Source organism: Salvelinus namaycush, chromosome 5 (assembly GCF_016432855.1).
Source record: "Salvelinus namaycush isolate Seneca chromosome 5, SaNama_1.0, whole genome shotgun sequence".
Lineage (NCBI taxonomy): Eukaryota > Metazoa > Chordata > Actinopteri > Salmoniformes > Salmonidae > Salvelinus > Salvelinus namaycush.
In genome coordinates this window covers 28,926,373-28,948,947 of record NC_052311.1, presented here as the reverse complement: position 1 = coordinate 28,948,947, position 22,575 = coordinate 28,926,373, and the positions used below count along the sequence as shown (strand labels likewise).

The 22,575-nt window shown below is 47.0% G+C and overlaps 2 protein-coding genes across 4 annotated transcripts in view; one reads left to right on the top strand and one right to left on the bottom strand.

Moving 5' to 3' along the window:
* The first annotated feature begins 2,700 nt into the window (after window positions 1–2,700).
* On the top strand, window positions 2,701–6,609 carry LOC120048164 (mitochondrial nicotinamide adenine dinucleotide transporter SLC25A51-like). 3 transcript variants are annotated; one of them, XM_038993913.1, is made up of 2 exons: window positions 2,701–2,822; window positions 4,373–6,609. In XM_038993913.1, exon 2 carries the CDS (start codon window positions 4,445–4,447, stop codon window positions 5,396–5,398), a length of 954 nt encoding a protein of 317 aa, XP_038849841.1. In that variant the 5' UTR covers window positions 2,701–2,822; window positions 4,373–4,444; the 3' UTR covers window positions 5,399–6,609. The 3 variants fall into 3 exon arrangements, with proteins under 3 accessions (XP_038849841.1, XP_038849843.1, XP_038849842.1); XM_038993915.1 differs by lacking the exon at window positions 2,701–2,822 and adding an exon at window positions 3,394–3,484; XM_038993914.1 differs by lacking the exon at window positions 2,701–2,822 and adding an exon at window positions 3,400–3,601.
* Window positions 6,610–13,395: 6,786 nt separating this feature from the next.
* Window positions 13,396–22,575, bottom strand: part of frmpd1b (FERM and PDZ domain containing 1b) — an 18,093-nt gene continuing 8,913 nt past the window's right edge. Inside the window, exons 8-16 of the mRNA XM_038992555.1 lie at window positions 21,583–21,708; window positions 19,611–19,744; window positions 19,323–19,449; window positions 19,109–19,201; window positions 18,629–18,811; window positions 17,473–17,620; window positions 17,139–17,240; window positions 16,155–17,018; window positions 13,396–16,022 (exon numbers count right to left, since the gene is read on the bottom strand). Of these exons, the coding sequence (XP_038848483.1) occupies window positions 13,396–16,022; window positions 16,155–17,018; window positions 17,139–17,240; window positions 17,473–17,620; window positions 18,629–18,811; window positions 19,109–19,201; window positions 19,323–19,449; window positions 19,611–19,744; window positions 21,583–21,708 (4,404 nt within the window). The remainder of the gene's footprint in view (window positions 16,023–16,154; window positions 17,019–17,138; window positions 17,241–17,472; window positions 17,621–18,628; window positions 18,812–19,108; window positions 19,202–19,322; window positions 19,450–19,610; window positions 19,745–21,582; window positions 21,709–22,575) is intronic.

The following is a 22,575-nucleotide window of genomic DNA, read 5'->3' as shown; positions in this document are numbered from 1 at the left end:
TAATGCAGCTGGTGGCCACACCAGATACTGACTGTTACTTTTGATTTTAACCCCCCCTTTGTTCAGGGACATATTATTCCATTTATGTTAGTCACATGTCTGTGTAACTTGTTCAGTTTATGTCTCAGTTGCTGAATCTTGTTTTGTTCATACAAATATTTACACATGTTAAGTTTGCTGAAAATAAACGCAGTTGACAGTGAGAGGACGTTTCTTTTTTTGCTGAGTTTATGTGTATGAGAACCCAAAAAAGTGATATTGTTTCGAAGTAATAAAAACTTCAATCTAGGCTATGTTGCATGGGCGCAGATGGCGATGGCTTTCTTACTGCCGTCAAGAGTCGCGCGCATCTGTGTGTGACGTCAGTGTGCTGTGTACTGGAAAAGGGTCTATATTCGTATTAGAGCTGTATTCATTCCTTTTTGATAGGCTAACATTACTTGATGAAGAGGTGTTGTTAGCTTTAGCTGGCAGTAACTATACTGAACAAAAATATAAACGCAACATGTAAAGTGTTGGTCCCATGTTTCATGAGCTGAAATAAAAGATCCCAGAAATTGCCAACAAATTTGTTTACATCCCTGTTAGTGAGCATTTCTCCTTTACCAAGATAATCCATCAACCTGACAGGCGTACTGTGGCAATTCAAGAAGCTGATTAAACAGCATGATCATTACACAGGTGCACTTCGTGCTGGGGACAATAAAAGGCCACTAAAATGTGCAGTTTTGTCACACTACCCAATGCCACAGATGTCTCAAGTTTTGAAGGAGCGTGCAATTGGCATGCTGACTGCAGGAATGTACACCAGAGCTGTTGCCAGAGGATTGAATGTTAATTTCTCTACTGTAAGCCACCTCCAACGTCCTTTTAGAGAATTTGGCAGTACGTCCAACCAGCCTCACAACCGCAGACCACGCTAGCCCAGGACCTCCTTATCCGGCTTCGTCAAGTGTGGGATCGTCTGAGACCAGCCACCCGGACAGCTGATGAAACTGAGGAGTATTTATGTCTGTAATAAAGCCCTTTTGTGGGGGAAAACATTCCGATTGGCTGGGCCTGACTCCATGGTGGGTGGACCTGGCTCCCAAATGGGTGGGCCTATGCCCTCCCAGGCCCACTCATGACTGCGCCCTTGCCCAGTCATGTGAAATCCATAGATTATGGTCTAATTTATTTATTTCAATGTATTAATTTCCTTATATCAACTGTAACTCAGTAAAATCGTTGAAATTGTAGCATGTTGCGTTTATATTTTTGTTCAGTATGTGCTTTTGTCTTGTAGCTAAAATGTAATGAGTGTACAGAAGAGAAAATAAACCCGTTAATTGTCTGCACATGCTTGTGAATTGTTGAGTTATTCAAGAGCGTAATATGGTTTTGTTGCAATAATTATGAGTGTAGCTAATTTGGTAGTTGCTTGCTTATCTAGGTAGTACCTAGCTAGTTTCAGTTTGCAATGCTTAAGCTTCTGGCTAGTGGTTACTCTGACATTTACGGTACTTTTGAGCTGCGAGACAAATTGATTAAACTGAAGGACACACTACAAACAACAGCATGTATATCAGTCATCAACAGTACTGTGAGTGTGTGCATAAGTAGAGATAAGAACTGTCACTCCCATGTCGTACAGCAGTCTGCCCGCTGAAGCTGTCTTTGCATTTCCCCCAATGGTGTACATTTCATACTGTCAAGACAAGACACCAATGTGACATTCCATTCCAGCCTGTGTGCAATAAAGCCAAGGACCAGACCTCTTGAGACTAGTTTTCCTAACGTTACATGTATTCTAAATGACTCGTTATTAGCACTTTACTCTTTCTCAAGCCAACAGCTAGCTAGAGTATAATTGTCATTCACTAGACGCAGTTTACCTAAATATTGAAGTCAGTGGGATAGAGGGATCTAGCGGTCATCAGACACAAGATCCCGAGCCCCTTTCACTAAACATTCGCAATCGTTTTGTGCTGACATATTTGGTCATATTATTGTAGTCCGTGGGGTACAGTGCCCAAAATATGAATTTGCTAGGATTGAAATTGAAATTGGGGCCTTTGTTTATTGCTCCCATGAATGGGAATATTTTTATGACATGACTTGCAGTCACATGTGTGATAACATTAGATTCGAGGTATCATTGACTAGGCTTATCAGTCACTACTAGACACTAGAGCTGACCCACAGCAAAATTGACTATATCGTAAACACTTTTGGTCTTAATTTAAGGTTAGGCATAAGGTTAGCAGTGTGGTTAAGGTTAGCGTTAGGTTTAAAATCAGATTTTAAGCCATTTGTGGCTGTGGTAACTAGTGACGACAAGGATCCTATTGGTAAATGCTGCCGCCTGGTGTATGACAGAATATTGCACATAGAAAATGTAGGACAGATCACACAACCAGACAAAAACGTGTCAATGCAAAATAGAGCATCACAAAAAGCATGGGGCAGTATTCTAGTCATGGAGTTAACCCTCAAAATATAATCTAATTGAGATGCAAATGTTATTTATCAAATACACCTTGTAGTTGTAACATAATTCAAGAGAGCCAACAGGACGCTTGAACAATAGCCCCTCTAGTGTGTATCAGAAAATCCGTATAAACTGATACGTTTGAAACCTTCACCCACAAACTATAGTGGGTACTTATTTTTGTATTCTTATTTGTAGATTAGCGCCGGCCCGGTGGTCGTAAGGCACGCTATTTACATCTCGATTGGTTTTCCTGCTGTCAGCTGCTTCCCTATGCATCTGCGATCGACAGCAGACGGAACGACCTAGCAAGCTCCATTTCCGTGGTAAACTACGGTTTCTTCGTGGCAAGGTAAAAGACAAGTAAACGTGGATACTTTGGACCTAGTGTTGAAATATCCTATATAATGTCTATTTAATTTTTACATTTACAACGATAGCCTTGAATGGGCATGCTATCTCTCTCGCGACTGTTTGGTCAAAAATAAATAAAGTAAAAGCCAGTTGTCCGCTTTGACACTTGCTAGCCAACGTTAGCTGGATACAAAAGGCCTGCAAACTGTATCTAACTTGATAGATAGATAGCTAGCTCAGTCAAACTCCTGTTTACTATAGCTTGTTAATGAAATCTTGACTGTCAAGATTAGCCATGTCACTGGCTGCTAAAGAAGGCCCTGAAAAGGATATTAGCTAACTACGTTAGCTGGCTTGTTAGCGTAGACGCAACCCTTTGACACACAATCAGGACACATTTTGGTGGGTCTAGCCAGGACGAAGACAGGTTTAGCAGGCTGTAACGTTACTGTCCTTTGTTTGAGTTGGCCGGTAAAGCAATGACTCATTCAGAATAATCTGGATTGTGCCAGTGTGTAATCTTTGGAATATATTCTGAAGCTAACGTTAGCTGGATAGATTCAAACTCCGATAGCCTTGAGCATGTCTTTCTTGACCGTATTGACAATTTCTCCATTGACCAAGCCAACTTGAACATTTCATGTGTGCATCATTTAGAAGGTGTGTCCATATAGCATGCCCATGAGTCATGACAGCAAATGGGGAGTTCCTAGAAGGCGTTAACTTTACTCAAGACCTTCTAACCAGAGTACAACGATGATCAGACTCAACAACCAGGTTGGCAAACTGTCTGTTCCTCCTGGTCACTGACAGTTCATCTGCACTGGGTGACTCAACTAATTTCAATTTGTTAACGGTTTGCATTTGGCAGAAGCACTTCTGACGAAATCTGCTTTCATAGCTTGACCTCTAATTACCCTCCAGTGACAGTTCCACTACTCTGACCTATGTTTAGAAGGCACTTGAATGTGGAGCTTGGTTTTAAATTGTTTCTGGACAACTTCTAGACTCCACAAAATGATGATGCATGCATGTCTCTTAATTCCTTTCTGAAGAGTACATATCACCTTGTACATTAGAATCAAGTTATGCAATAGTTCTTATCACTGAGGTGGTAACGGCAGCTAACAGAGTTGTAGCCAAGTTTCAATAGATGCAGTACACAGACCTGGATTGTGTCCGTGGTGCACTGAACTACATTACCAAACCTACTTACCCAAGATCCGTGTTACACTGACAACCTGTTTAAATTTTTTCCCAAATATTACCGGTGTCTTATCATTTTGCAAAACTGCAGTCCTACCCCAGTGCAGACAGCCTAATGCCTTCTGGATACTAGCCTCATAGTCACACAATCCTTCTCCACTAATCATGGGGGAGTTTTTGCAAACTGGTTGACCATCCATTTGTTACAATGTTATAATAGACAATGCATGTTTTGCTGAAAGGAACAAGTAACTTCAGTTCACATGCTGTTTCAGTACCAATAGATAATATTGTAGCCAATTTTAAACATTGTAAATTTAACTCTTTCATTCCTTCCCACAGGTGTAAAATCATAGAGGTTGTCTCCCCAGCAGTGATGCTGGTGGCGTAGGCTCAGGGTGCGTCTCATCTCCCATGGATGTTACCACCATGGACCCAGAGTCAGCCTGCACGTCACAGCCCCAGGGGTCCCTAGGTAAAGGAGGGGGCTCCCTGCTATCTGGCAGGGGTTTGGGCGCTGCGCTCGGCCCCCGGGGGAAGCACTACGTGTGTGGCTCCATAGCGGCCTTCACCAACATCGTGGTGACCTTCCCCATCCAGAAGGTTCTGTTCAGACAGCAGCTTCACGGTGTGCGGGCCAGAGAGGCCGTCAGACAACTCCAACGGGACGGGATGAGGAAACTCTACAGGGGGCTGCTCCCTCCTCTGCTCCAGAAGACCACCACTGTAGCCATCATGTTCGGCTTGTACGAGGACTTCTCCCGGGTCTTATTGGACCAGGTGCCCACCGGCAGCGGCATTCCCGAGCTGGTGACGCGGAGCTTTGCGGCGGCGCTGGCGGGCACGGCAGAGGCTGTGCTGACGCCGTTTGAGCGTGTGCAGACTCTCCTCCAGGACCACCGGCACCACGGCCGCTTCCAAAACACGCCCCACACCTTCCGGACGCTCCTGAGTGAGTACGGTGTGAAGGAGTGCTACCGCGGCCTGGTGCCGGTCTTAATAAGGAATGGGCCCAGTAATGTGCTGTTCTTCGGGCTCCGCGGGCCCATCAAGGAGCAGCTCCCTGAGGCCTCCAGCCGGGCTGGCCACCTGGTCAATGACTTTGTGTGTGGAGGGATGCTGGGGGCGGCGCTGGGGATCATGTTCTACCCGCTGAATGTGGTGAAGTCGCGGGCCCAGTCCCAGGTGGGGGGTGCTTTCCGCCCCTGTGGGGAGGTGTTGATGACGGTGTGGAGGGAGAGGGGCGGCAGCGTGGCCATGCTGTTCCGAGGGGCGCACCTCAACTACCACCGCTCCCTTCTCTCCTGGGGAATCATCAACGCCACATACGAGCTTCTGCTCAGTGTTCTGATACTGGAAGGGTCATAGAAAGTGAGGGGGAATAGAAAGTGAGGGGGAGAGCGAGGAAAAAGACTTGGGAAAGTGTTGTTTGATGATCGCAGTTGGTGCTCTTTTTTTTGTTATTGTTGAAACTCTGATGTGCCCACTGCCCACCCAAACAGGTCTAGATGGTGTATGTATGTGGGTGGGTAAGGGTCTATGGCAAGTAGAAGAGGACAAAGGTTATCTGAAAGGTGAAGTTGCGCTACTGACAATGGTCACCAGTCGGTGTGAGATTAAACAAGACAGTCAATTTGAGTCATGGTATTTAGAAGGCACTTGTATCTACACAAGTCCTGCGTCTGGGTCCAACATGCAACGAAAGCCTTCTTCAATACATTTTTGTGTGTAGTCTGATGTGGTTCCCAGCAGAAAGTGTCAGAGGCAGTTTACTGGGTGTAAGCCTTTTTAGAGTGACGAAGAACTATTCATTGTGTTGACCAGTGCTTTGATCTGTGTGCATTGATTATTAGTCCCCTCAACCCCTCTCCTTTCTCTACTCTTGTCCTCTGATTGTGAACTCTGGTATACTGATTTGTTGTCCAACTATTTACCATGTCGGTCATCTTGGATTATGCACTGATTCGACCCATAGAGAATGATAGAGGCCTCTAGTGGCCAAAAGGCCGTTTTAGCATGGGCAGCACCATTGGGGGCTTCCACCATGCTTCTGCCATTTTAAAATACTCAAAATAGTCAACTGGGTGGGGATTCCATTAGAGTAATACAGTGTGAGTCATAATACCCATCAAATCTAGCGGTCAAGCAGGGAAATTGTTCCAATTGTTTTTCCACCATTGATTTTTCCTATAGGGGATTTTAGAAACACTTAAAGTAAGGGCTGTGTTTTGTGTAGGCTTACCCTGGCGTTACGTTTTGATAACTGTAAATCTCTAGGTGAAGGTGACTTTTTAATACATAGGAATTCGGGCAAATATATTTATCTGTGAAATGCTAATGTGTCTATCATAAAGAACTACAAATGTCATGATGATCTGGACAAGACTGCCGAATCGAGGCACAGGTAAGAATCTCTGGATTAACTATCTAATGTTAGCTAAATGTAGTAATGGATAAATTGTCTACAATTCTTTAAACATTGACAATTCTGTGAACTGTCTTGTGCAAGTTTTAAATTGACACAATACCTGTTAGCTGAGATGACGTGCAAGACCTTGCATGATGTCTACTTTGATGCTAATTACCATTTTCAAATCTGAGAGTAAATAGAGCCGAATATATTGATAAAAGTCACCTTGTCCGAGAGAGATTTACATGGTTATCAAAACATCACGCCAGGGTAAGCCTACACGAAACACAGCCCATATTTTAAGTGTTTCTAAAATCCTCTATGGGGAAAAATGAACAGTGGAAAAACAATTGGAACTGTTTCCCTGTTTTGACCGCAAGGTTTTATGGGTATTATGACACCTCCACTGCGGGGCTCTGAGTTATAGCCTCAATGGCGCTGCCCATGCTGTCAGACTCTATAATGCCACAGATATAAAGAGGAGTCCTCTATCTGTCTCTTTGATTCAACCCTGTGCGGTGTACTAGCCATAGAGATAGTTAGAGAACTCAACTTAGATATAGCATATTTCAGCATGGACATTACCATTAATGGCTTCCACCATTTGAAAGTACGCAATTGAGCGATCAGCCAATGATCAGAGCATTGTCTTGATTTGTAAATTGCTTTAAGGTAAGTCACCACCATCTAGTGGCCACAATACATTTAATTACGCTATTTGGTTCAGGACTCCAGCACTGCAGATGGTGGTAAATCACCAATATTAGCTTTAATATTGAAAATGGAATACTTTTAAAAAAAGTAGTCAACTGGTTGGGGATTCCTATGAGTTGTAGCCTCAATGGCGCTGTCACAGATGTCCTAATGGCACAGATACAAAGACAAGATCTCTTTCCATCTCTATGGTACCAGCCTAACGGCTAGCAGGTGTTTGTCGTGTAGGTATTACTTGAAAGACGACTGGAAATAGCTGTATACTCAGAAGCACATGGGAACTGGACTAGGAAAGTGCTATTATGTACCATTTCTTCACTCAGTTATTATAACCCATCAATCAACGCCACTATAAGTGTATCTTGAAAATGTTTGTCAAAGATTTGTGTGTAGTGAGCTTATTGCTGAAGTGCCACTTGTAGTGTGTGTCTGTTAAAGTGCCCATTGGTTTAAGTAAAATGTATGTTACCCATAACTTGTCTCTTCCTTGATGAGATGGACTTAAAAAGCAATAAGACATGGCCAAATAATATTTGTCCTCAGATAGAACATGCACAACTATGATGGGGAAAAAATACACACACAAAGAGTACAGGAACACAACCATTTTGCCCATAATTGTATACTTCCAGCCTGTAGCTGTAGCCCCTCATTTACACACTCGCTTCTCTCCTCCATATTTGTCTCTCCTTCCTTTCTGAGAATTCCTTGCTTTCCACTCCCCTCTCTCCCTTCATTCTGACTGCTGTACACTCTCTCCTCTCTGCCCATAACCCCTGTTGACATAATGGGCTCAAATTTCAAGCTTGAGTAGAGGCAGTCGCCATGCAGCGGCCCACACTGCGTATGACAGGCCAGATAGGGAAGGCATGCTGCTAGGGGATTGAGACGGGGCTGCAGAGACAGAGGAGAGGGAGAACGAGGGCACTGGAGGAGAGAGAACTAGTATGAGGGAGACTGAATGCGGATGAAAGCAAGAGAATGAGAAAAGGGAGGGAGAGTAGTGTGTTGTGGCACAGAAAGCGATATCTGCCATTTAGTTTGTCCCTTATGCGGTCTATGTCTGTATTTTCAACTAAAAAAGAGTCAGCGCTGAACAAGATCAGGTCAGTTTTCAGTTGGTTTTCCAGCGTTGAAGGTACAGGTATGTTTTACTGAAAGGTTCAGGGAACTGGATGTGACTAGGCGGCTACATAAAACATTTCCAAATCACTTGAGTTGGTCACAGATTTCACATAAATGTAATGCTAACCAGGCAAGCAAATGTTGAACATGTCAATGACTTAAAGCGAAATTGTAGGCTTATTTTGTCCATTTTTGTGAATAAGCTGTTTGCTATAGTCCCCCCTATTTGGTTATCGTGTATATTTTTAGAAGACACCCAAATGTTTTATAAAGGTGAAATGCTTCTTGAATGGGTGTGTGTCTGTCATTTGGGTGTGAGTAAGTCAACATCATCATTGTGAACTTCATGCTTCAGACCTTGTGGAAGACACATTTCAGTTGAATGCATTCAGTTGTACATCTGTCTAGGTACCGCCCTTTCCCCCTTAGTCAGTCCATTTCATTTTTTTATTTATTTTTTATTTTAATTTTACCCCCTTTTCTCCCCAATTTTCGTGGTATCCAATCGCTAGTAATTACTATCTTGTCTCATCGCTACAACTCCCGTACGGGCTCGGGAGAGACGAAGGTCGAAAGTCATGCGTCCTCCGAAGCACAACCTAACCAAGCCGCACTGCTTCTTAACACAGCGCGCCTCCAACCCGGAAGCCAGCCGCACCAATGTGTCGGAGGAAACACCGTGCACCCGCCCCCTTGGTTAGCGCGCACTGCGCCCGGCCCGCCACAGGAGTCGCTGGAGCGCGATGAGACAAGGATATCCCTACCGGCCAAACCCTCCCTAACCCGGACGACGCTAGGCCAATTGTGCGCCGCCCCACGGACCCCCCGGTCACGGCCGGCTGCGACAGAGCCTGGGCGCGAACCCAGAGACTCTGGTGGCACAGCTAGCGCTGCGATGCAGTGCCCTAGACCACTGCGCCACCCGGGAGGCCGTCCATTTCATTTATTTGTTACTGTTACTGCTCACCATGTTCTTACCCAAACAAGCAGCTAATCCCCATTGATAAATCACAGGGAAAACCTGGCCATGCATACTACTCAAAAGAGTTTCATTATGTGTCCATCCATATAAGCTTACAAACCATAACTGTGATCAACACAATGAATGGTGTGTCTACAAGCTATGGCATCGTAGCAATTTCAACGCCAGCAACGTTTTTCCGTTCTCCCAAACTAATGGAACTGTCTTCCTGGTACAGCCTGCGACTGGGGAAGTCGGGACAACTGTAGCTAGCCAATCCACTGGGCTGGTTAGTGTGGTTATGTGAGGGCCTGGATCTGACTGCTGGGTTAACAAGTGATCAGATTAAGGGCAATCTGACATGGGGACTGGTCTGGCGAGAGAAATGGCCCGGGGTAGACAACAGAGACGTACCCCAGGCAGTTCAACCAGGGCTTCCCTCTAAATTGCTACTGAAAGGCATTTTGTCTTTCTATGAGTGGTCACTAATCAGGACAGTGCAGTGTGACCTTTCATCACATTGAGGTGGATTTTCATTGTCTAGTTTCCACCATAGTGTTTTCTCTTATACAGTCATGTTGGGCAGGTGATGGCTAATGTTAAAGGAATGGTAGGAAGCCCAGTATTTTTGACACGCCACATTCACAAGTACTGCTCTGCTTTACAAATATTTACCCCTGGGTTCAATGGCAGGTCAAAATCACTCTTCCCAAGTCATAGTGAACAGGGCCAATACATTGGCTTATGCCGCTTTCATATGCTAGTTGGAACTAGGAAACTGAAAATTCTGACTTGCTGATTCGTTGAACGTGTATAACTACAACCAGTTAGCATGTCGGAAAATGTCTGAGTTTCCTAGTTCAGACTAGCTTGTGAACGGGCATTACCGTATACAGACACTCCCAAATGAACATGTGAGAAATGGCTGCTGCCTAAAGCGGTTAAACAGCTTGTGGTGTTTGTGTTCTTACTGTGTATTGTTCCATAGTGCCTGAGGTTATCACAATCAGGAAGCCCAAAATATGAGATCATCACATGTATTTTCCAAACTATATTTGAATTGAGATGAATGTTAATGAAAATAAAATGTTGATTGATTGTCCCCATAAAATAAATATGTCTCCAGGGAAGTTTCTCCAAAGAGACTGGTTTCTCTGTAGTGTGCATTCGAATTAAACAGTTGATGCACCTCCCTTTTCCAGAGGCAGACGCAGGAGTTAGATCTCACGTGCCTTTTTTACAGTTGTTTATTTCAACAATGTTACAGCAAGAAATGGCTGCCCAGTGATCTGTGCATGGAGGCCTATAATCCACTGACAGCACTATACAGTGTGTTTCTGATCAGTTTAGGGCTTCTATTCTATAACGTTGGTTACATGACAAAGGTCAGGTTCTGTGACCAGTATGCTACAATGATTATCATCATAACTTTACTGTCCAATGTCCACCGATGTCCAACGGACATATGTGGCATCACAATGGATCTCAACACTTTACAGTGGCCTCTAGTTCCTTTCATCTGCCTTCATCTTTTCACTGATCCAAACACATGATACAGTGAAGGCAAATTGTTCTGTCACCATCCCTTAAAACTGTCAGACTGCATTTCCTAATCCCCATCTATGCCATCAATATCCAGGCCCCAGCTGCGCCAATCTTCTTATGTTTGTGAGTTAATGGAAGACGTGTGGACAGGGGCAGACTTCCAGGGGGCCCCCAACCAAAAATGTGGCCCTCCCAGATAGTATGAACCTGTCGGTTTGGGGCCCCCTGGAGGTCAGACCTCCACAGATAGCATATTATGAACACGTCATAAGCCATGGCAAAATATATAGAATTGTATAAACATTTAGCTTTAAAACTGCCAAGTTGTCTCTCAGCCTCATGGCAAAATGTGTAGAATACAATGAGATGAGCTATGAAATTGCAAATGTATCTGTCTGCCCTGGCGAAATGTGTATAATTGCAGATAATTCGCTTTAAATCAGCACATTTTTCTCTCTGCACCATGGCAAAATGTGTTGAATTGCAGGAAGTTAGCCAAAAACATCCCCCCATTTAAAAATACAATATATATTATTCCTCCAACAAATATATTTGTTGGAGGAATAAGTTGCCCCAGATGGGTCCTTGCTATCCTTGGGACATCCCTACCCCATTGAAGTTGACATTTTAAACGGTTAGGGTAAGTATAGGGGTTAGGATAGGGATGTCCCAAGGATCCCGGATAGCCCTAACCGCTCCAGATGTGATAGTCCGGCCCTGTGAGTGGATTTTGACATCAGCATCCCATTGTCCTAGGTACAGTCTTAACGTCCCTCCAGATCTAATGGATTTAACTAAGGGAGATAATCAGGTGGCATCAGATGTAGTTGAGCCTATTAGTGGGAAACACTTTGGATAAGCCAAGCCATCCAGACAGTTATATGGAGTGATATTAGTGCCAAAAATTCAATTTCTGTCAGTCGACTATTGACATCTCAAATCTACCCAAATACCTATTTGAAGTGTCTTGGAATGTGCTTGAATCTCATGCTACAAGCCAAATATCTGCTTAGCTTGAACAAAAAGGAGGAAAATGACAGTGACAATAACATATCTGTGTCCCATCAGACGAAAGGCAAAAACACCAATTTATTTAGTCAAACTTCAGACTGAATATGTTTACAGCATCTTGACAGGATCAGTGAGTTGTGACAGTTTCCAGTCACAAAACAGCTCTGCATTTTACCCACAACACAGTAGGTTGGAGGCCTTTGTTGGGATATGTTGCGTCCCATTACATGCAACATTGCAGAACGTTGCAATCCTGAACTAGCCTGTGATCCTAATCCACATCTCCCATTATCATAAGGGGAATCCCTCTGTATTTCCATTAACAATGGCTATAAAACACATACAGATAGTCTTGTCTTTAATGTTAACACAATTGTAACAGAGAATGATATGTTGGAGAACAGGAAAGTAGTGGTTATGTTTGCATAGCCATAAACTAAGAAAGGACAGATAGAATCAAACGAACACAAACATATCTATCAACAGCTCTGGCACAAACAGAATCAGTCAGTCCGTCCGTCTGCAGAGCTAAACATGGGCAAGTAGTAAAATTGTGGCTCGGTGTTAAATTACTTTGGATCGTTGCTACATCTAGTTAGCTTTAACAGTCAGCCTTGTCAAAAACTTTGTACAAAATACCAAATTAATTCCTTTCCCCTATTCCACCACCCACGCACCCACCCCAGAAAAATATATGTATCCTTTAGATTCAAAGTTGATGTACTGTATAATTACTGCATAAGCATTTGGGTTATTGAGTGTTTACTCCGTTCAAGCATTCTCACACAAGTAGTCAGTCAGGAGCCAGGAACGGTGTACACTTTTCACGGGGTTAATTTCTGTAACTTCTGCAAAATGTAACTTTCTTTCACGGTCAATAGTTCTCCCTTTGCATTTGTTTGTAAACTGAAGGGGTGGGTCTCGGCAAATGTAAAAGTTAGTGATTTACTGTTAGACCGAAAAAGTTTTTTCCCAATGGACAAATCTAAATGACAGATTTGAACTTTAACTTGATCCACAGAATCATTAAATAAGCAGAAGATAAAGTAATGCTCTCTCGTCTCCTCAGCAGACACCAGGTCAGAGGAAGGGAGGTGGGTGGAGGTAGAAAATCACACATGACAAAAACAATATATACAAAATCCAGTGATAACCACCACTTACACCAGCAGGTCCCTTCACATCATAGACCATGGTGCAAACATACTTAAATACGTACATACATATTTCATACATACACATACAGAATATAATAATAAAATAAGATAGATAGTTATAAAATACCTATGTACAAATGCATAATCCAGATGAGTCTATCGGGAGACCTAGCAGTAATGGCAGTCAGTGGAAGAGGTTCCTCTCATCATTTATGGATGTGTTTGGTGTGTGTGTGTGTGTTTTTATTCTGTGTGCTGTGGTGTGCATGGCACTTACTGTACAAGTGTGTATGTACTGAACTATATGTAGGGCCACACACCAGATCCCACTTTGCTAAAGAATCGTGTCAACAGCCCTTCCTCCTCCTCCCTTCTCTTACTAAGTCCTCCCCTCATCTCACCTCAGTCCTGGCGGTGAGGAGGGGTTTTAAAAGTTCAGAGGTCAAAAGTGGAGAGGTGTTTGACCCAGCAGGTCTGTCGTGTCCGGCGAGTGCATCCTGAACAGCTGCGTGAGCGCAAAGACGGAAGAGATGAGCACCGTGCAGCGTTTGGCCAGCAGCCTCACCCCCTCGCCCTCTCCCTGCCTCTGTCCATCCCCAGACCCAGTCCCACTGCCAGCCCCAGCCCTGGTTTCAGCCATCTCCACAGCCCCAACAAACTCCCGGTACAGCCCTACGATCTCCTTCAGCTTGTCCAGAGCCTCCTCCTGGCCCTCATCATCAGTGCTGTGGATCTGACGCCTATTGCGGCAGATGTCACAGCCAGGACAGGGGTGTGTTCTCAGGCAGGCTGCAGAGAGCTGCACAAGGGCACTAAAGCTGTTGGATAAGGACCGAAGCGCCTCCTCCGGAGCCCAGCCCACACGCGTGGCACGCTGGCACCCTGTTGCCAACCGCCGGGCCTCTGCCTGGAGTAAACTCCTCTCAGCCTCTGTCAAGAGTAGAGGACTTGCCCCTCCACAGCATGGGGTCGGACCCTCCTCTTGCCCCACGTCTTGGTTGGGTCCCTCTTCTCCACACCCATCCTGGTCTGTTTTAGAGTGTTCTGATGAAGGTGGTGGCCCAGTCGTGCCTCTCTCCAGGACCAGGCGTAGCTGATCGATGTCCTGCCTCAGGGAGGCAAAGCCCCCCTTCAGCCCCACGTAGCGTTTGTTGGTGAGGGAGCGCAGGGCGCCTATAGGGGGCGTTGGGGAGACAGGGCGGGATAGGAGGGGGCTAATTTCTGAGGAGGCAGTGGAGAGCGTAGAGAGAGGGCGAGGGGTGTCCCTCAGCAGGGACAGGATGTTGGGGGAGGGGACAGGGGAGGTGGGGGAGGGCAGGGGTGTAGAGCGGGCTTGTTTGGGGCGCGTGCGTTTGGAGAACTCGTATATTGTGAGCTCCTCGTCAAAGCCGCAGCCATCCTCCACGTCGCCGCTGAAGCAGTTGGCGTAGACGGTGCGGCACCCACACGCCTCGTGGTGGGCCTGTGGAGGGGTGTGCACCAGAGAGTCCCCCTCTAGGGGTGGGCCTGAACCACCCCCTAACCCCACCTCTGAGTGGGGCCTGGACTGGGGCTGCTCCGACTTGCAGGAGCCCAGAAACCCATAAGGCTCAGAGACGTGCGGCCCATTTTCTCTCAGGGCCTGGTTGGGGTGCGACACGTTCGTTCCATTGGCCTCCTTCAAACGGGGAGTCACTTCCTGGAACTCTTTGATGGTCGCTATGACGACCTCGGCTCCATCCTCCAGCACTTCCTTCTTCCCTTTACCCGCTGCAGTCTCACCTACTGCCTTGGCAGTGACCTTGCTGACCTCGGAGGCTCCGCTGACCGACAGACCGGAGCCGTACCCGGACGTGACATCCTCGTTGACAGAGCTGGTGGAGGGGTAGTCCAGGGTGCCCAGGATCTCCTGGGAGCGGGTCATGTACCAGGGCAGGGCCTGGATCCGCCCTCTCAGGGCTGAGGTAGGCAGACGGCCCCCCAGGCTGGAAGAACTGACCCTCAGGTCTGAACCTGACCCTGACCTCCCTGTGCTCTCTGGGCCTCCCGCTGTCCCTTTAGAGGAGGTGGTGAGGGAGGTGGTCAGACTGAGGGGGCCGTCTGCGTTTTTGGGGGACAGGTTCTCGTGACTCAGAGAGACCCTCCTCCCGGACTGAGCGCTCCCATTGCGACTGCCCCAGGGGTGGAGGCCGTTCGGTGGGGACACCCCCTCTTTCTCCTTTGGTGAGACCGGGATGGGGAGGACTGTTAGGGGATGAAGAGAAGGAGGGGAGGTTCTGGGAGAGAGCGGTGGAGGGCTGGTAAGGCTCAACCTGATCTCATCTCCTGAAGCCGAACGTGGAATGGGGGATAAGCTTTGCAGCTTTCTCGGGGGTTCCACCCCAACCGCATTTCGGACCTCTCCCTTCGGCAGGGAAATCCCATTTGTTTTAGTTTCAACCCTCGCTGTCTGCTTGTCAGCAGTGACCAGAACACAATCTTTAGGAAGCATGTTAGGAGTCCTGTTCTCTATCTTAGAACTGTGCTCTTGCTTAGAACTGTTCTCTATCTTAGGCCCGTTCTCTTGCCTGAGCCCGTTCTCCACAGCCTGAGGTTCAGCAGGGGGTTGCTGGTTCTTCCGTACAGCCGTGATGAGGGGGGAGGAGAGTGGAGGCCCCCCCGCCCCCGAGGTGACTGATTTAAACTCCATCGTTTCCGGCTCCATGGTGTCTATCTCCAAGAGCCCCGCGTGGCCCCCACGAGCATCCCCGTTACAGTGGGCGTACGGACCCCCACACTTGGGAGACCTCTGGGGGTCTATCTGGGGCTTGGGGGCCAGTTCAGGTTTAGGGGCCAGTTCAGGTTTTGGGGGTAGCTGGGGCTTGGGGGCCAATGGTGGTTTGATCTTGGCATCGACACTCTGCATGGAAGACTGGTTTGAGTGGAGCTTTGGGTCTCGTTGGGTCTCCTGCTGTTTCTTGTGGTCAGGTGAGGAGTGCTTCTTTTTGAGGGGTGAGGGAGGCTCCCTCTCTGGTACCACTGGCAGTCCCTTTCCTGTGCCACTCCAGCGTTTACTGTGTCTATTATCGTCAGCCACATCCAAACTGGTTTCTGTGCGAGAGAGAGAGAGAGAGATGGGGGTATTAAAAGGGTGACAGAAATCATTCAAAACCTTCACTTTAACACTTTAACAGCTGTATACACAGTTACTCTGTCAGCGAAGAAGTGATGTCAACAACCCACCTGTGCCATCAGGAGGAACTGGAGGAGTGAACCGCTCCTGGGCATCGAAGAACTCATCGTCTGACTCTGAGGCACTTTCCCTAGCAACAGGAGGAGGAGCGTTAGGGGACGGCGTTAGGAAAGGACCGGAATCTCCGGAGTGTCTTGATAGACTCTCCTCCCCTTTGCGGGTGGAGCTACAAGCCGCCCTCTTTTCACAGGAGGAGATGTGGATGGGGATGTCTAACTTGTTGTTGGAAGCAGTTTTGTTAGACTGGGCGCAGATCTTGTCTATGAGGCGCAGGTCTACGTGACTTGGGATCTTAGAGAGCCGTCTCAGTTCCTCCTCATCGTCGTCATCGTCAACTTCCTCCGTCTCCTCCTCGTCGCTGGTGGCCTCGGGGGGGCTGGGGAGATAGCTGCCCTTGGAGTGTTCAGTGAAGCACAGGCACGAGCTGTCGTTGCTGCGGTAACTCAGGTTGGTGGGGCGTACGGGGGCAGAGGCCGTGCTGCCGGGGGCGCCCTCTCTCTGACGCTGAGGAGAGGGAGCTGTGACCTCCAGGAGGAACGGGTGGTGGACATCCAGGGTGGTGGTCCCCTGAGTTGGCCGTTGGGACCGGAGAGAGGGGCTGTCCTCACGCAGGGCGACCAAGCGAGAGGAGGCCTTGGCTGGGCCTCCTCCTCTGGCTGCAGCTGCAGCGCTGCTCTCCTCCAAGGCCGCCTTCAGAGAGCCGCTGGACAGGCTGGAGAAGCTACTGTTGACCCGCGGGTCTGTGTGGTACCAGTTGTCCTGTTCCACTGTTCCTGCGCTAGCTTTAATTCCTAGCATGATCTCTCTTCCTCTCACTTCCCTTCCGTTCTCTTCCTCTACCTCCATGTCCTTCTCTGACAGCTCAATGATCGTCACCTCTTGTTTCTCTTCGTATTCTTTCCCAGCTCTCTCTTTCTTTCCCTCCGCTCCTCTCTGCTCCTCTTCTTCTCTCCTCCACCCCTCCCTGTCTTTGCTGGCAGGTGCGGGGCGTTTGCGGGTGTGAGTTGGTGGAGGCTCGGTGGGGTAGTCCTCATCTGACGAGTCATCGGAGTCACTACAGCAGCGGGACACATAGCCTGGGAATGACAAAGAAAAATATGTTTTTCTCAGTTACATAATAAAGTTTACTATGTAAATAATAGTAGTCAATTGAATACTATCCATACTGGCTGATATCCACGTATCAACGCCAAAATAAATAGTAAGATCAATGCCAAAAAGGAAAAATTATAGTTAAACATTGATGCTCACTTGTCAGCGATTCATAGCAAACTCCCTCTATAACGGCGAACCTCCCTTCACACACACCTTCCTCAGCAGGTATCCTGTGCACCCGCACCTTGGGGCGTCTCAGACGGAACACACACACTCTGGGGTCCACCAGGAGCTTGCAATAGCCCCCCAGTAGACACGCCAAGTCTTTGGCTGCTAGAGAGTCCATCAGTAAGGCAAAAGGCTGGAGAGAGAGAGGGCGAAGAGAGTGAGAGAGCGAGAGAAAGAGAAAGAGAGAGAAAGAAAACGAGTGAGAGAAGTGGAGAGACAGAGTGAGGGAAGTGAGCGAGAGCGAGAGAGGAGGGGAGAAGAGAGAGACCGAGAGAGAGGGGGGGGGGGGGAGCGAGAGAGGAGGGGAGAAGAGAGAGACCGAGAGAGAGAGGGGGGGAGCGAGAGAGGAGGGGAGAAGAGAGAGACCGAGAAAGAGGGGGGGGAGCGAGAGTGAGAGAGATGGAGAGAGATAGAGGAGGGGAGAAGAGAGACCGAGAGAGAGGGGGGGGAGCGAGAGTGAGAGAGATGGAGACAGAGAGAGAGAGGAGGGGAGAAGAGACAGACCGAGAGAGAGGGGGGGGGGCGAGAGTGAGAGAGATGGAGAGAGAGAGAGAGGAGGGGAGAAGAGAGACCGAGAGAGAGGGGGGGGAGCGAGAGTGAGAGAGATGGAGAGAGAGAGAGAGGAGGGGAGAAGAGAGACCGAGAGAGAGGGGGGGGAGCGAGAGTGAGAGAGATGGAGAGAGAGAGAGGAGGGGAGAAGAGAGACCGAGAGAGAGGGGGGGGGCGAGAGTGAGAGAGATGGAGAGAGAGAGAGAGGAGGGGAGAAGAGAGACCGAGAGAGAGGGGGGGGAGCGAGAGTGAGAGAGATGGAGAGAGAGAGAGAGGAGGGGAGAAGAGAGAGACCGAGAGAGAGGGGGGGGGGGGCGAGAGTGAGAGAGATGGAGAGAGAGAGAGAGGAGGGGAGAAGAGAGAGACCGAGAGAGAGGGGGGGGGGAGCGAGAGTGAGAGAGATGGAGAGAGAGAGAGAGGAGGGGAGAAGAGAGAGACCGAGAGAGGGAAGTAGGAAGAGAGAATGCATGTCGTATTTTCCATCCACTGTATCTGTGTGAACTAAGCGTAGCTATGAGCAAACGTGTGTGCCTGAGAGAGTGTGTGTGTGATTTCTGTGTGTGTATCCTATACAGTGTGTATGGTATCCTACCTTGATGTCGTGCAGTGAGATACGTAGCAGGCTGACTCTGTCCGACTCAGAGAGCAGCTCCACTCTACTGATGCTGCTGAAGTCTACCAGGGTGGACACCATGTTGAGCTTGTGGTTGACCACCTGACTCAGGCCGTAGCGCGCCCCCACCAACAGACTGACCAGCACCTCCCGGTCCTGCAACTGGGGTGGGGGAGGATGGAGAAGAACAGAGGGGGAGGTGGACAGAGGGGCAAAGAGAAAGGGGGGTGGGGAGAGAGAGGGAGAAGGGAAAAGAGGACGAGAGGGAGGGAGAGAGAGAGAGGGAAGAGGGGTGAAATGAAGAAAGAAGTAGATACAGTCTGAGACACATGCTGAACAAGGTCAGGACGGGGGGGGAACAATCCTGTCCAGCCAATAACAGCTCTCTAAATTGGGGCAGAGTCAGAGAATGGTTGACAGCTGTGATGATCCTTTGTAAATTGTTTCAAACACACTAACCATCATGGTGGCTGTATAGGAGCGGCCTCCGTAGGAGATTAGTTCTCCAAGCTGGGTGAGGTAGGCCAGCCGGGCCTGAGTGGCTGAGATAACCTGGGAGAGGGAGAGCGAGAGAACGACGACGATGACAACATTGACGACAACAACGACAAAAGTATTGCACATCTAATCTCTCCCTCCTTTCTCTCCCCTCTCCTTCTCCCTCCCACCATACCTTCTGTCGTGGCTCCAGCAGTGAGTGGATCTTCTTGAGGTGGTAGCTGATGGCTTTCCTCAGGTCCTTCTCTCTCATGTTACTGAGCAGAGTGGGAGAGATGAAGCATTCCAGACCGAAGTCTTTCCTGTCACAATACACACAGGAGACAATATCAATGTGTGTGTGTGTGTGTGTGTGTGTGTGTGTGTGTGTGTGTGTGTGTGTGTGTGTGTGTGTGTGTGTGTGTGTGTGTGTGTGTGTGTGTGTGTGTGTGTGTGTGTGTGTGTGTGTGTGTGCGTCTCTCACGTGATGCTCTTGATAGAGGTCCGGGTGGAGCCTATACTGTTCAGTCTCTCGTGCATGTGCAGGGCAGCCAGACGCAGTGCGGTGTTACACTTCATCTCCACCGCAAACCTCTCCTGTAGAACGTCCCCGACGCTCTGACAACACACACACACAGAGAGAGTGTTATACACACCCATACAACATTACATATACACACAGCATGAAACACAAAAACACACGGGCAGAATGATACACACACAAGGTATGAAATCCATTTTTATTAACTCTAAAATAAATCACGCTGACACAGGTTTGGCTATAATACCTCCCTCCGCTATAAGTTCTATTTTACAGCAAAGGCTGCAGCAGAAGCGAATTCCTTTTCTCTGCCACGTGTTCGCGATTGGCTGGGGAACAACCGCTGGCTGGTGGTAAATTCGTTCATATGTTCATATGGGCAGAATAGTGTATAAAATAAATACAAATGTGGTGCATTAGTTGCTTTTCTTTTAGATATAATAAATACAAATGTCATCCATAAGCCCACTAATACATGAATTAGTGAATAAAAAACGGGCAGATGTAAAGAAAAGTTATTTAAACCTAATTCATTTTCTTTCAATTTGCGCCATAGAAACGAATTATCTATATAATGAAACTAGGCCTATGATATTTCCTTGATATTTCCTTCCGACCCCTTATGGGCCATCAGCGGGACAAAATCTTGACGAGTCTACGAGACCGTGCTGCTTTATCAAATGTTCATCTTGATATTTTAGGCTAAGCCGTGAATACAGTTTCCAAAATGATACACAAATCCAAAATGATGTATGCGATTGCAAAAGCGAATGCTTCTAAACGAAAGAGTCACCCAACTTGCGGGGTTCTTCAATAGACTACGGCGTAGACTAATAGACCTACTTGTTGGATGCACATTTGGTATCCAGCTGTTTAGTTAGGCCTAGTGATACTGTCGCTCATCATCAGTTGATCCAGCAAATAATTTTCTGAATGACAGATTTGTGATATGGCAGGCGATGCAAAAATAGCCAGTGCAGGAAAATAGTGTTCGGAAGATTGTCCAGAATACGTTAATGTCCTTTTCGTTGTGCCAGTGAAGTTGTGATCCATATTGGATCCAAACCAATACCTAACATTTATGTTGATCATGTGCTAGTGTCTGCTTGATTTACAACAGGGTATGGAAGATTTAACAGAGAAAGCATTAATGTAATGAGTTAATGTTTTCACGTGTTTCTGTGCGTCGGATTGGACCGAGGTGGGCTACCGTGCGAACGCCCAGCAGTATTTTCCTTTCTATTGTTCCGGACATTTAATGACAACAAATGAGGAGCCTAGTGGGCTTCTAAACAAAATGATTTGGTGAATTTGAATGGTAATGATGGTGAGAACCCAGTAACCGATGGACTCCGATCCCTTTAATCATCGAGGTCATTGTTACTTGGTGTCTCTAAAATCACAATGTTTCCATTTCTATTGTCATGTCACAAAAAGTGTTTATTTTTTATAAATTCGCTAGCCTATGCTACAAAATACAGGCCTAATATTCTGCCCATATGAACAAATGTATTTTAGGCCATAGCCTAAAGAACAGCTACATTATTTAATGAAAAGAAGCAAATAGACACCTTGTTTCACATTCTTTAATAAAAGCCTCATAAACACAAACAGGCATATAGGCTACAGCTCGCTTCACAGTTTCCCCCGCCAAATAGGCCTACAAGGAAACTCAATTTATCTCGACGATGTTGAGAGCGCGGGGGTATGTAAGCAGCTGTAGTACCTTCCACAAAAAGTGTTTCTCTACAAAAAGACACGTGAGCTCCTCCCTGTAAATGAACTCTGATTCTCAGCGGAAGGTGACTACTCGATTAAACAGGGTCTCATGGCTATGAGTACAGGTGAAAGTACAGGCAGAATAATTACAGACACTAAAGATGGTAGTCTAAGCCTACAGCTAGATGTGGCTCACCTGGAGGAAGAGGTAGTCGAAGGCGGTGGGGTCTTCCTGTAGCAGCTCCAGGGGGTCTCTGGGAATGAAACACACCCTGAACAGACACTTGTAGTCATGGCTGCTGTTCTCCTTCTTCTGCACCACCTGGAGACACATACACAGGGTTATACTGAGGTGACCAAACACATACACATTACACAGGGTTATACTGAGGTGACCAAACACATACACATTACACAGGGTTATACTGAGGTGACCAAACACATACACATTACACAGGGTTATACTGAGGTGACCAAACACCTACACATTACACAGGGTTATACTGAGGTGACCAAACACATTCACATTACACAGGGTTATACTGAGGTGACCAAACACCTACACATTACACAGGGTTATACTGAGGTGACCAAACACCTACACATTACACAGGGTTATACTGAGGTGACCAAACACATACACATTACACAGGGTTATACTGAGGTGACCAAACACCTACACATTACACAGGGTTATACTGAGGTGACCAAACACATACACATTACACAGGGTTCTACTGAGGTGACCAAACACCTACACATTACACAGGGTTATACTGAGGTGACCAAACACATTCACATTACACAGGGTTATACTGAGGTGACCAAACACCTACACATTACACAGGGTTATACTGAGGTGACCAAACACCTACACATTACACAGGGTTATACTGAGGTGACCAAACACCTACACATTACACAGGGTTATATTGAGGTGATCAAACACCTACACATTACACAGGGTTATACTGAGGTGACCAAACACCTACACATTACACAGGGTTATACTGAGGTGACCAAACACATACACATTACACAGGGTTATATTGAGGTGATCAAACACCTACACATTACACAGGGTTATACTGAGGTGACCAAACACATACACATTACACAGGGTTATACTGAGGTGACCAAACACATACACATTACACAGGGTTATACTGAGGTGACCAAACACCTACAC

What these genes read in the sequence shown, in the direction of transcription:
- LOC120048164 (XM_038993913.1), top strand. Translation starts at nt 4,445, where the DNA reads ATGGATGTTACCACCATGGACCCAGAGTCAGCCTGCACGTCACAGCCC.